A 15006-nucleotide genomic window follows, 5' to 3' on the forward strand; every position below is an offset into this window, starting at 1 on the left:
CTAATGCTCAAACTTTGTTGGCAATATTTCCCTGAGAACAGACACTTGAGGAAATATCTCTTCAGAACAGAAATGATTTTAAAAGAGCATATTAAATGCTTGTTGGACACAACATGTGATGGTCCACATTACTTCTTCCTGCTCAGGAGTCTCACTTTGCAAAGATTTCTCTGTCCCTTGAACATACCTACCTGTCCAGCCTCTGTGCTTTTGCTGATACAATGCCCTCTGCCTGGAATGGCCATCACCTTCTCCATAAAAAAAAAAAAAAAAAAAAATTCCCCACAGTTTAAGGCCTACTTCAAATATTGCCACTTATGTGAGGATTTCCACCATCATTCCCAATCAAAAGTGACTTCCGTCCCTATCCCACCCCCAGCCCTATGCTCTTCCCATTATTTCTGCACCTCTCCCATATGCACTGCCCTGATGGTGTGTGTACCTGTGCCTCCTGTCCCTTGCTGGTTTCTCCACCAGACTTAGTACTCAGTGGGGCAGATCTGCAGAGAGAGAGCCAGGCTCCCAGCTATGACCTATGCTAGCTGTGCATCAGCAGGTAGGTCACTTAACCACTCTGACCCTCAGTTTTTTCATCTGTGGAAATGGAAATAATATAAAACCATCTCCCAGGTTCTTATAAGAATTAAATTTAATGAAGGTTTTTTACAGATTACAAAGTATATTGAAAATATAACGTAGTATTATTACATTGCTCATTAGTTCATGAAAGGAAAAACAAACACCCAAATATTCTAACTTAACACAGTTGGCGTTTAATACACAGACTGATGCAAAGATTTACACGTGAAACTACCACCACAGTCTCAGATCTACACAATTAGGTGTATGTACAGTACTGTTTAATAGACTTAATGAATTACAGAAAAGTTAGGAGACATAAAAAAGTAGGAAGAATTTCCAGTTTCCAGGCAAAGAAAAATGCTACTTATCCTAAAATTTTCATTTAAAGCTTTGCTACTACTCTCCTATTCCATCTCTTCTCAAATACCCTTTCTGCACGCATGGTTGGGTTGGATCATGTGTGTGCTCACATACACAGAGACATATACAGACTGAGACACACACAATTCTACAGATGGCCTGAGTGGTAAAATTTGGGACAATGTGATGAAATGGAGCCCACAACACAATTAATGATACTGGCATTTTTTTCTCTTTCCCCACTGGAGGCTGTGAACAAAATCTAACTGCAGCCTCTGCGGCATGATAAATCTAGCTGCCTGCCACACACCAGCAGGAAGTTCTTTCTCCAAAGTGAAATGTTACACCGGTGACGACCTACTCATGTTGGATAAAGCCTGGAGAACAGCAGAATCAGATACCATGAGGTGCTGGTGCTCAATAAGTGATGGTCTTGAGGTCTCCAGACATAACCAGGGCCTGCTGTTTGCTCCAAACCCGGGGCACTTTGGGTGCAGACCACAGCTGCATTCAATGCACAGCACATGACAATGCTGGCATAGTGCACGGCTCAGGGCAGCAGACATTAATTTTTCTTCCATAAGAAATTAGTCTCTTTAGCAAGCAGCTTCTTGCATCCTCTCAGTAGCTCAGATGGGGAGAATCTCATGCTGCCCACCTCCCTACCCCACCCCAGCTATGGAAAGAGCAGAACACAGTGAGAGAGCACAGACTCTGGGGATACCCTCACTAGTGATGCAGCTTTGGAAAAATGACCTTCTTGGACCTCAGTTTCTCATCTATAAAAATGGAAATAAAAATAGCACAGTGCTTAGTACATGGTTGACACTTGACAAATATTTACTGAATAAGACTGTTGAGAAGATTAAATGAGGAAAAACATGTAACGCTCAAAACAGTGCCTGCCTGGTACATGGAAAGTTCTCAGTTCATGAGAGCTGTCATCTCTTATCCTAAAATTTTCATTTAAAGCTTTGCTACTACTCTCCTATTCCATCTCTTCTCAAATACCCTTTCTGCACGCATGGTTGGGTGGGATCATGTGTGTGCTCACATACACGGAGACATACACAGACTGAGATGCACACCGGTACCTCAGGAGTATGTCTTGCTGTAGAATTCTACAGATGGCCTGAGTGGTAAAATTTGGGACAATGTGAGGAAGTGGAGCCCACAGCACAATTAGTGATAGGTTAGGCCTTGCTGGGGGTGGATGGGAGCAGGGGCAGAGGAAAGCTCCAGACAAGATGTTTGCTGTGAGCCTCAGGTGTGAGGCACAGTGACATTAGAGAAGGGGTCTTAGAGGCAGCATGGTCTATACAGCATTTAGAGTCAGAAAATCTGGTTTCCAGGGTCAACTCTACTACTTACCAGGCATTCCAGCTGAACAAGTTATTTAACTGCAGAGGGCCTCAGTTTCCATATCTGGGGCTTTTAGGACAAGGAAATGCAGTTAATAATTCTATATAGTACACAGACTGCTGGAGAGAATCAGTGGACTTGACAGGCCTCACACAAAGGTGAGGTATTTGTTATGCATTGCCTAGTGGAGCCTCTCTTCTAAGGAGGAAGGCAGCCAGTGTCCAGCAGCAGTCATTGCGATTTCTGTAGTTCTACATCCAAAAGCCTTCCATAAAATAGAAGCCTAGTGGAGCCTCTCTTCTAAGGAGGAAGGCAGCCAGCGTCCAGCAGCAGTCATTGCGATTTCTGTAGTTCTACATCCAAAAGCCTTCCATAAAATAGAAGCTGAGGCCCACAGATAGACAAAACACACAAATGGACATTCTAATGTATACTCTTTTGACACAAGTGCCCCAAATAGCCAACATTTCTATCTATTGTCCTCTGCCTTTGTTTAGGCTGTTCCATCTTCCAGAAAGCCATTCCTATCTTCTGAATATCTTACTTGATTCATATGCTCAATGCCTTGGAGAAATTTTATCTGATTTTCCTAGTTAGAATGAATTGCTCTCTCCTTTGGGACCCACAGGGATAAGGTTCACACTCCACATCACACTTTTGTCACCTGTCCAGTACTGCATCAGCTCCTGGCACATCTGCCTGTCCAGAGACTATGGATGACTCAGAGGCAGTGATGCTAGCTTGCCCGGCTCTGTCTGCCCCTCACAGCCTGGTTCAAGCTCTAGCAGACAGGCTCAGCGAATGCTCCCCACCATGTAAAACCTGAGTCTAGGGAAGCTCTCTTTACCTAATCCCAGATTACCTGAAATCCCTGCATCTGAGCATGGCCCTGGGCTGCGGAACCTGAGAGGGTTTAAAATCTCTAGGTGATCCAGCTGCCCAGAGGGTGAGAACTGCATTTACTCAACATTCATGATGGGCCACCCACTGGACTGGACCCTTTGTAGAAGTTCTCTCCCTTAGTGCTCAAAACATCACTTAGATATTAATTGACATTTTACCAATGAGAAAACCGAGACTCAGACATTAAAAAACTCACCTAAGCAATGCTGGAATGCAGGTCTTATTCAGCCTGAAGTCTGTGCTTTTTGCAGCTAGACTGTATCGCTGTCCTTAGAAGGATGAAGCTGTTGAGTTATGGTTTTGTTGTTTTACAGATAGGAGGAAGCATTGAGTGGAAGAAAAAAAAGTATTGTGCTTATACAGCCATCTCTCCTGAGCTCACTGCCCCCTTTCCCGTCCCTCTCTTCCTCCCTGCAATGAGGAATTGCTCAGTTCTGCTTCCACATCTCTGTCCCAGGCCCTGGCAGCCCTAAGTGTGCCCCGACTTCCCCTCCATGAGTGGTGGGTATTTACAAGTGAAAGAACAGCCATCAGGGAGATGGATTGTTCTCTCTTTCTCTCTGCACTTAAGTGCACTTAAATTATGTTATTTCACAGTAATTGGTCTGGAATAAAAACAAGATTTGGGGAAAAAATCCTTTCCAAGGATGCTAAAAATCTGTAAAATCACCTCCTTTTCCACACTTCCTGTGTGAAGTTGTAGAAGGAGCACCCTGAAGATAAAGTGTGGGCTACTTCATAACTGATCATGGCTACGCTGCCTCCTCAAGGGCCTCCATACCCTGGGAGGGTGCCTAGTCTCTGCAGCTGCTACTGCTGTATGAATATACTAGTAAACCCAGGTCCTTTCTTTTTCGAGGCAACATTTCCAAACTCAGGCACTGTCTGACCCTCAAATTCAACACATCATGTTTTCCAGGGGGAGGGGGAGACAGATTTCATTTACTAGTAAGAACTAGGTGCCTGATAATTATTTCATCCCAACAACAGCCTATTACCTCCATTCACAGGTCAGGAAACAGGCTCAGCAAGAGTAAGGTTCTTGCTTAGAGTCCAACAGTAGTTAGGAACAGACAAGGGTCTGAAGTCAGGTCTGTGCCCCATGCTGACTATATTTCAGCAGCCACCTCTGGTTTTCCCTCCCCTTAGTTTCCAGGAGCCATTTTTTACTCTTATGTTATATCTAGACTTATGACCTTTGATCTCCACAAGAACATGGACCCTCCACTCTTTCCTTTTTCTTTCCCTCCACTCCATAGGTTCTGGTCCTGACCTCCTCCTCTCCTTCAGCAAACTTTTGCTGAACACATGCTGCATCAGGCCAGACCTGGGCATAAGAAGCTGTGGCTATGATGCTGAGCATGATGAAAATTGTTCCTGCCCCCCTGGAGCTTACAGTCTAATGGTGGAGACAGATATTAAATCACCAATCTCACAGTCGTTCAGTTGCAATTGTGATGAGCATCATGAGCACTATAAAAGCATATAACTGTGTTCCTGGCTTAGTGTGAGGGGGTCAGAGGAGCTTCCCTGAACAAGTGACATGTGAGCTAAGCTCTTGAAAAAGAACTGATTGGGAAAAGGCGGGGGTGGGATGTAGCAGGTGGCTCCCTCCAGGAATGAAGATCCTTTAGCCTCCTTGGGTCTCAGAGCCACTTATGACCACCCCCCTCCCCACCCTGCAGTTAAACTGGCTGATCCAAGGTCAGACACAAAGTTGCATGCTGGCAGGACTGTGGGGGTATGGGATACCTGACTGGGGACCCTGGAATTCAGTCCTATTCTTCTGAAGAGGCTTGAGCAGTGGGTAACAAGACCTTTAAATTATTCATTCCTTGAGACCTAGGAACCCCACTCTGGGGAATATACCCTCACCAAAATATTCAAGAGAAGAAAACAGAGCAGAGGCACAAAGATGTTCATACATGTGCTATTTACAATAGCAAACAACTGGAAACAGAAGGAATCCAGTGATGTAGTAATGGCACAAATATAACACAGATATTAAACTTGACAAGAATGAGAATTATGTCAGTACTTGAAAACATCTGCATGAAACAGTGACCCACGAAAAAGGCAGAACATAAATCTGTGCATTCATGCTGCCTACACGGAGGCTTTGGCTGCCAGCTTTCAAACAGGTCAAGTGTGGCACACAAAAAACCTAAGAAGATATCTTGAATTCCGAATTACATCTTAATGTTTGCTCAACAACGCTTAAATATCTTCGAGTTTGAAGGCTATTTTAGGTAATACCTGATTTTGAATACAGTAAATACATCACTTCTTTACCATCTCAAAAACAGTGCCTGAAACTACCGACAGAGAATAGAGGAGCGGCTGCGGACTGACGACAAAGTGCACGAGGGAACTTTCTGTCCCTCTGTGAAAGTGTTCTGAGTTCTGATTGTGGTGGTGGTCACACAACTCCACTCGTTTGTCAGAATTCATAGAATGGTACAGCTAAGCCATGTTTATTTTGTGTATGTAAATTCTATCTCAACATATCTGATTTAAAAAGCAAGCGATCTGGGCCTGTGGCTGAGTGGGTATGATGGTAAGGGAGACATGCATGAGTAGTGATTTGGGTCTCGATCCTAGGGTCAGCTCCCTAGCAGGACAGACAGAGCCCTGCACATGGCTAGGAAAGGAATTATGATGTCATCCATTGCCCTCCAGACTCACTCTTTATCCTTCTCCACCCTGCTCTTGCCCTGGAAGTCTGAGCCACATGGCCTGGATCAATGGGTGGTTCCCACGGGCTCTGGCTTCTGGTTGGGCTCCACCAGTGCGAGGAGCTCAGAAGCCGGGAAGAGAGTAAGGTCGGGATATCAGTTCTCTGGCTCCGTCACCACCACCCCTCTATGGAAGACCCCAGCTGCTGTCAAGCAGCCCTCTCTGATGGCCACCTTCTCCAGGTTCTGGTCATCACTCCCTCTCCTTCCCCTTAATGACTAGGGGGAGTGACAGTATCCTGGTGTCATTATCCTGGTGTTGTACTATTCCTTGACATAGTGCCTTGCTTTTTGTAAATTAGCCTCTTCATTAACTCTCTTCAAATTAAAAACAATTGAACAACCAACCAACCAACCAACCCAACGAACAAACCCAACAACCCACTGGCTGAATACTTCCATTGCCGGGAAGATCACTACCAAGCCCTTCTACCATGGGGGGCAGCTCTGCAAATGGGAAAATGTTCTTTCATGCTGAGTTGAAATGTGCTGAATGACTTAATAACTTCAGTCAGTCTTTGTTTTTATTCCTATTTTACAGATGAGGAAACTACAGCTTGAGGATAAGTCCTTGCCCAGGTGGCACGACTAGTAATGGCAGAAGGATGAAGCAGACAAGAGCACCAGTCTGTGGAGTCTGGGCACTTTGCCCTGCTCCTCCCACTCCAGACACGGCAGCTCTCCTGTAGAGCAGCCTTCTCCTGCACAGCCAGCGCTGACTTTCCATCATTTTCACCCCTTATGCTCGGTTCTGCCCTCTGCAGCCCCATAGAGCAAGTCTGCCCCCTCCCTCCATGGCAGCATTTCGGACAACTGCAGAGAGCCATGCTCACTTTTAAGTCTTCCTTCAGGGGAGCTGGAAGATATCTGTCTGGGGTCTGTTGTAAAGAGAACAATTTCTATATATCTTGCTATTAGCAATTCCCACAGAGCAGCGTGAAGGAATCAATCCTGGAGAGAAAGTCGTTAATACAAGATCCTGTATCTTTATCACTTTTTCCTCCTCCTAAAAGACCAAGTTCAATCATCTCCGTTTCCCATTCTTTGGGCTATAAAGCTAAATCTATGGCTTCTGTCCAAAAGACCTGATGTGAAGTTGAAAAGAAAAGAGAGAAAATGAGCATTATTGTGCACGAATAACACCCAGACCCAAAGTGCAACAGGCCTGTGCTCATGAAGCAAATGGCATGCGAGATCCTGATACTGCATGAGCTGAACCAGATGGAAATACGTGACGGGAAGGAGGTGGTGTACAGTCATCTTGGTCTTATTTCTAATTCTTTCTCTACTCATCTCATGTCCCTTTCACCTGTACCTTAGCCCCACAATATAAAAGGCACATTTCTGCCACCACGGTTTTGCCCACACTGTTCTTCTGCCAAGACTGCTGTAGGCATACTTAACCATCTTGCAAGGTCTTTTATTCAACCAAGTCTTACTGAGCATAGCTGCCTTGTTCTAAGCTTTATGCTACGGAAAGAGTGTGCAGCAGAGAGTAAGACAATAGGAGATGGGGGAGTGGGCAACAGCACCCCAAAATGGAGGAGAAGCCTGATGTCTCTTCTAACTGGATTGCTACTATACTGAAGTCCAGTTTGCCTGCACAGAGACAGCCCACCTGATTCTAAGAAGTCACACTTAATGCCCAAGTTCAACTCTATTAACATTTCCCAGGCAGCCTCAAGAACTGGATGACCCAAGGCTCTTCCAGACCAAGAACTGCAATAATATTTCAACAAGTAAAGCTCTCTACTAGCTGCCTTTTGAAGAGCAGCAATTAAGCCTAGCAACATTCTCACTTATAAATTAAACTATCACCACTTTAAGCAAGGGTTCTGATTTTTTTTTCCAGCTCACAATCAGCTTCCGGTGGAGGTGAGAAATGCAACCTAATTACAAAAAGGATCCCTCTTGCTATTGAGCATATTAGAATGTTCCACTGTAGTTACCCAGAGGCTGCTGCAGCCCACATTTGTGACTCTGCCCTTTATTTCCTGGGGTAATTTCCTACAGGCAGAAAACCACAGAACAGAAAGAACCTTACAGGATCATCTACTCCCACTGTATTCAGGGTTCAGAAAACTGAGGTCCAAGGAGGGGTAATAACAATCTCCCAAGGCCCCAGCCAGGGACATCTCCTTTATCACATGCCCTGTGTTTTTCCAGCATCAGCTTATTTAACCTGCACAACAGCCTTATGAAGGTAATACCATTGGGGCTGTCCATTATCTCAGTTGGTCAGAGTGTGGTGCTGATATCACCTAGGTCCAGGGTTTGATCCCTGTACGGTCCAGCTGCCAAAAAAAAAGGATTCGTAAGGTAGTACTATTATTCTTCTCACTTTGCAGATGAAGAAACCAAGGCTCAAAAGTTTGTGCAGATAGAGAAGGCAGACCTGAGATTTCCACAAGTCAGTCAGAGTCCAAATCCCATCTTCTTTTCTGATGAGAAAACCACGCTGCCTTAGGGAAATCACAGTGGATAACACCCTGCCCTGCACAGTGGACCAGGACCAGATGATGCAAGAAATGGCACCCCAGGGCACTCTTGGGTCTTTGTTTATTCCTGGTTTTCATATTATTAACAAGCCTTTTATGTCTCCTAGTCCAAAGGCCTATCTGGCAAGAGAGGTGCTGAAGAGTCCTCAAGATATGAATCTGCAGCTCTTCTGTGGCACTCAATGTCTGCTTTGTACATAGAGATTCAGACTGCAAGGACATGGTCAGTTTTATCTGGATAGAGGCAACCGTCAGTGAAGTACAAATCAACTTGGTCCTAGTTAAAGAAATGATGGCAGGGACTTTTTAGGTGATGATTCTTTTTGTGGCTGTTTCCCCAAACAGTGAGACATCCCTACAAATGTTTTCTGACAGGTCCTTCTGGTAGTGGTCCTAGTTAAAGAAATGATGGCAGGGACTTTTTAGGTGATGATTCTTTTTGCGGCTGTTTCCCCAAACAGTGAGACATCCCTACAAATGTTTTCTGACAGGTCCTTCTGGTAGTTCTGCCAGCTGCCCTTGTGATTAACAGAGGCTGGGAAGCCCATGGGCACTGCCGTGACACAGGTCTGGTCCAAGTTCTCACTCAAGAGTTACTCATACTTTTACTGTGATGCTAATAGCACTAATACTGCTATTAATAATAGTAGTATCTAACTTTTATTGAGTGCTAACTCTGTGCCAGGCTGTGGGCTGCGTACTTTATGCAAATTATCTTACTAGAATTTCCCAACAACCCTGTGAAGTAACCACTATTATTATCCTCATTTTATGATAGGGAAACTGAGGCTGAGCGGGGTTAGGTAAACTTGTCTAATGTCATAAAGCCTGTCAGCAGCAGAGCTGAAACTTGAAAGCAGGCACCTAATTTCAGAACCCACACTTTCAACCATGATGTGACTCCTGGTTTCCTCTCCTGTAAAATAGGCTAATCATTCCAGCCACACCCATTATAAGAACCACAGGGAAAGTGGAAACGGAAGTTCATGGAAGTTAAGCAACTTGCCCAAGTTTACACAGTCAGCAAGTGACAGAGCCAGGGTCTGAAGTGGGGTCTTTTGACTTTACATCATTTGTGCAAGCCAAGCACCTACGGCACAGTGGCTGAAAGCATGGCCTTTGAAACCTAAATCCCAGCTATGAATCCCAGCTATGTCATTTACCGGTTGTGTGACCCTGGCAAGTTACAAACTTCTCTGAGCTTTAGTTTCCTTACCTAGAAAATACAGAAAACAATACTCATCCTACAGAATTTTTGGTCCAGAGAGATAATACATGTAATGAGCTTGACCCAATACTAGGCACAAAGTAAAATTTCAAAAAAGCAAATAATAAGATGGAAAAGTTATAGCATAAGAGTTAAGATCGTGAACTCAAAAGAGAAAACATTTTAAAAACCAGTTGAAGAGCCAGAGTGCCTGTGGTTGGGTGGATCACAGACCTAACATTTACTACATGATAGTGGGTAAGTTACTTATGCTCACTGGGTCTCAGTGTTCTCATCTGTAAATTGGGGATAATAACCCACGGGGTTTTTAGATTTTAGTGAGAAAACACAAGCAAAGTGCTTAGAACAGAAAGAGGCACGTGGATAGCACACAATCAAAGGTAACTGCTCTTATAATTAATGATAAATGGTGACCAATGTTATTTTTACTACTCTACACCATGCCTTTTTTGGTGCAAATGTTTCAAAAACAATTAAAAGCTATAAAATAAAGCATTATTACCATGGCTGTAAACACCTCAATGGTTTGACCTAAAACTAGCCTTCCCCTCTTAACACTCTACCCTCATTTTACTCTGCACACAAATTTCTTCAGAAAAGGTCGGGTTTTCAAATGGAGACTAACAGGACCTATGTAGCAGATTGAATTATATCCCCCCAAAACTCACTAAAGCTTGAATTGTGTCCCCCAAGTTTTATGTATTAGAAACTTGGCCCCCACCGTGACTGTTAAGAGGGTGAGAAATCCTATTAAGGTAACTGAAAGGTGGGGTCTTGAAGAGGTGATTGGATTGTAGGACCGTGAATGGATGGGGGCAACACTGAGGGTTGCGATCCCATTGCCGGTCCCCGTCCAGTACGGGCGCGACACTGAGGGTTGCGATCCATTGCCAGTCATGAAAAAAAGACAAAAAGAGACAAAAAAAACCCAGAAAATTTCTTTGTTGTCATGTCATCCTCTTTCAAGTCTTTGAAAGTTTCCTTGCTTTGAAATACCCTTCCTGCATGTCTACTTCTGGCTCACGCCTACTTTAAGATTCAGCTCAAGCATCACCTTTCCCAGGAAACCTTCCCTAGTCCTCTTGGCTGGGGTTGGGTATTCCCCCAGCCCCTGAGCAGCTGTGTAAATCAATCACTGTTTTAGATTTACCTGCTAACAAACATCTCAAGAGGAGGGACTGTATCTTTAACTTAGCACAGTGCCTGGTTCAAAGCAGGTATGGCTTGCTGAATGAAAAACAAAATTCACAAAATTATAGATTCAAAGACTGTCAATGACTAAAAGAAAATTAAAGGTCATACAGTAAAAATCCCCAGCCAGTGCTTGAATCTTATTCTTGCTCAGTGGCCATTGAGCTCTATTTGTTCCTATGACAGGGAGCTCACTATTTCCCACAGTAGCCCTTTAGATACTGAAGACTGACCATTTTTTTTTTAAATGGGAGAGGAAGAAGCCATGGGATGGAAAACAGGAGAGTTTGTTTAATCATATAAAGATTTACTCTTTCTTTCTGAACTAGGCTCCATGGTATAAACCTTAAGAGTTCAATGAAAAACAAGTTGATGTCTGCATGCAACAAACTACTTAACTCTTGAACAGTGACACTGGCTGTCCAAAAATCTACTCATTTAGGAAATATAATAATGTCAGTCAAAAGCAAGAGCTGTGCTAGTGGGTGGTGGTGCCAGAAGAAATTTCATGTCAAGATGGTGTGTGGAACCCTACAACTCTCACCTGTAACCCAGTCTATATCAATCATGCACCTCTCACAGAGCCTGAGTGGGCTGTGACCTCTCCCAGTTTGGTTGTTCCTCTTACTCAATGACCCATAGCAGGAATGGCAAACATCTGATATGTCATCAATATTTTCCACTCCTGCGACCATGGCAGACATCCCTAATCAATCACAGAAACTCTTTTCCACTGAGTCTGAATATAGCCCCAGGCTCCTTCTCAACATAACTTTCTAGGCAGCAAAAACTAATCAATCAGATAGAAGGAGAGATGAAACATGTATACCATTCTGGCCTTGGAGCTGTGGAATTCTCTAAGCCAATATTCACAAGGGGAAAAGAGACCTGACATACCAAAAGAGGCTTATTATAGCTCGAGATATTTCAGGAGACCTCCCTGTTTGCAGGACTGTCATCTTCCCGATCACTTGCTTTTACAAAATTCAAGAATCTTGAGAGGGAAGTGACCTTGCAGCTTACATCACCCAAACCCCATCCATGCTTAAATCCCTTCTCCACACATCCTGAGCAAGTGGTGGCCTGTGCTCTATTAATCATTTCTAGTGACAGGTCTTACTACCTCTCAAGACAGCCCCTTTCCATCCACAATGATTTTGCTCGTTACAAAGTTCTTTTTCACGGTAGGCAGCACTCTGTCTTCCTTTGGCCTCTGCCAATTAGTTCTATTTCTATTTACTGGGCTTATACTGAAAAAGTCCCCTTTGCTTACAGAATTGTCTCAGAATTCCTTACCATTTGTCCAAGGGCTTCTCGAGCTGGCCAGATCTACCTTAAATCTTAGAATTATAGAATTTGAAGGTTGGAAAGGATACCAAGGGTTAAGCCAACCTCCCTTCGGATGCCTTTTCTAAGAGGCTAATTTGCATAGAGACAGCAAACTCTACACAGTGCCCACAGATCTCTTCAGATTAATATCTTTCCTGGGAGAACACCAAAGAGAGGGGTCAGGAGTAGGAAATCCGACTGTGTTAGAAATGCATCAGAAGAACGCCCAGTGGAGCCATGCTGTATGGCAGGGAAGCAGTTTGGGAAGGCTTTCTTATAGCCACGTGTGCACCCTGGGGTTCGGCAGAAGCACGTGGCCAGTGCTACACCATGTCTCTGTAGCTCTGCTCACTCACTGCAACCCACTGCTTCTCACTCCTCCAAGGAATCTCCTTGGGATCCTGATTATAGCTGAACTCTGGACCTTGGCTCCTACAGTACCCTTGGCTGCCCTGCCAGACCCTCACCATTAGCTGTGCTTTCCTGCCAGTTTCCCTCCAACCCCAGGGTGTTCCACCTTCTTCCTGCAGCCACATGGTGCCAATGGGCAAGGCCTGCCTGCTGTCCAGACTCTCCAACTCGTCCTTTCATTCATAGAGACTGCAATCCATAGCACTCAGTCCACAGATTGCAGCTCAGAGGCTGGTCATACTGAGTGCAGTGCCTCAGTGCTAGGCATCCAACACACAAAAGGACAGATGTTTAGCTTCCTTCCTGGAGTGAGCGCAGAGGGCAGGGGAGGAAGGCCACAAGGTTTAACCCTGACAGTCGGGGGGTGCAGGCTCACCCTGCACACTTTGACAGCCTTCAGTGCCCACAGGTGTCGTGGTCGCTGCCCTCTGGGCTAAAGGGATAAAGGGAAACCAGGGTGAGGCGGCGCTTACCCACAAAGTATGCCAGCAGGATGACCAGAGTGGCCGAGATGACAATGGCGCTCAGGGCTGCGCACTTCCAGTTGCAGTACTTGGAGGGCTTCTTGAGGTTAAAGGCTGGGCGGGCAAAGGTGCTGCGGGGCAGAGGTCGGGGCGGAGGTGAGTATACGGTGCTGGATGTCAGTGGGTACCCTGGAGACGTGGTGCAGAACAGTGGGGAGGTGCCTCCAGGCTTGAAGAGGAAGTGTCTGTGGATGGAGAGAAGCAAGGGGGCATCAGGGTCTGCCAACTGATCAGGCATCCAGATAAACCTGGAGGGTAGAGGCAGCAGTAGAAGAGGCATGCAGAGGAGCCTGGAGAGAGAGAGAATCACCCCAGAGAAGATGGGAGGGACCAGACCACACAACATGAAGACACGTTTCCACGGAACATGGATGGGACAGCCCTACCCATGGGAAAACCCACCCGAGCCAAGGTAGAAGGTATTACCAACTCAACAGAAGACTGGTGTTGAGATCCTTTTCCTGGGAAAGGATGGGGCTGGAATGCTGTTTCTTGGGGAGTAGACTACACATTTCTAAAATTCTTACAGTAACTTGGATAGTGTCTAAAATCCTGTTCTGCCCCCTGGAGATAATGGGACCTAAAATTTTTCTTCTCTCTCCAGTAGCTACATTGCCAGTGTACATTGGTTGAAGATTGGGGTATCCTCCTTTTAAAAGGGGATTTTGTTGGGGTTGAAGCCAAGAAACCACCACTAAGTTTTGTCATGGTCAAGAGTCCCCTGGCAGCTGTTACACAGCCAATGGCAGCAAATGCCATCAAAGCACTCTGCTGGGAAGACAGATGGCTGCCTTCCAAGCGCCAGGTGAAAACTGTGGGGGGGCACAGACGGGCAACTGCATCCTACAGTCTTGAGGGCAGTGGAGCACAGTCAAAGCACATGGCTGTGGCCAAATGAGGTGTCAGTGAATCCTCCACAGCCTGGCTTTAACCATGGCCATGGGAGGACCTGTGCACAGCCTGGGAAATGGGGTGCATTAGTTGCACTGCATCCCTCCGAAGTCTTAGTGTAAACCCACCCCTACTGGGGTACCAGATAGTGCAGGCCACAGAATACATACTCAGGGCCAGAATACAAACAATGCAAGGTCTGTGCTGCATAAAAAGTGCTACATGAGATGGTTTTCAGAATGGTAAAGGCAGCCAATGAGATGCCAAGAGCTGCATATTAACAAGACTGCTGTTAATATGCTGGAGGACAGGGCATTCTAAGGATAAACTGTTGCATATCGAACGTGGACTTGGGGATGGGCATGCAACATGGCATCACCTCCCCCAGGAGATCCCAGGGAAAGGTCTCAGGGTCTGCATGCAAGTGCAGGAGCCACAGGGAGAGCACACACAGAGAAGAAGAGCATGGTGATGTCACCTACCCGTCACTGTAAGCCCCATCATGGCGGGAGGCGCTGAGAATGTCCATCTCTATGAGGTTGTCCTGCAATGTCCCTAGGAATGGCTGCTTGCCTAGGTTTCTACACACACATGGAAACATGAATGAAGCAATGAGTCATGCATCGATGAAGGGGGACAGTAGAGAAACACACGAAGTGGCTGTTTGGTGCAGCTGTGCATGAGACCAGTGGGACATGGTTCCAGGCGATGGGTCAGTGTGCAAGACACATGTGCAGGGGTCCGCCTGGCACAGAGCATCCAGAGGGAGCATTTTCTGTACCAACCCGAACACCTGGCAGCGTGTGCATCAAATCACAGCTCTCACCGAGAACTGACATGCATCCAGCACTGAACTAAGCACATTATATCTTTCTCGCAAATCTTCAAAATAGGCTATGCCAGGAAGGTAGTGTTATCCCCATTCTACAGAGGAGGAAACTGAGATGTGGAGAGGTAACAGCACTTGGTCACCATCTAGCAAATTTCAAAGC

The 15006-nt window shown here is 45.5% G+C and overlaps 1 protein-coding gene across 1 annotated transcript in view; it reads right to left on the minus strand.

The window, feature by feature from the left end:
• The window catches only part of TENM4 (teneurin transmembrane protein 4), a 223589-nt gene extending 209018 nt beyond the window's left edge, over positions 1 to 14571 (minus strand). The window contains exons 1-2 of the mRNA XM_008566153.1: positions 14497 to 14571; positions 13073 to 13308 (exon numbers count right to left, since the gene is read on the minus strand). Of these exons, the coding sequence (XP_008564375.1) occupies positions 13073 to 13308; positions 14497 to 14543 (283 nt within the window). The 5' untranslated portion in view covers positions 14544 to 14571. The remainder of the gene's footprint in view (positions 1 to 13072; positions 13309 to 14496) is intronic.
• Positions 14572 to 15006: the final 435 nt, after the last annotated feature.

This window comes from Galeopterus variegatus, unplaced genomic scaffold (assembly GCF_000696425.1).
Source record: "Galeopterus variegatus unplaced genomic scaffold, G_variegatus-3.0.2 Scaffold15, whole genome shotgun sequence".
Classification (NCBI taxonomy): Eukaryota; Metazoa; Chordata; class Mammalia; order Dermoptera; family Cynocephalidae; genus Galeopterus; species Galeopterus variegatus.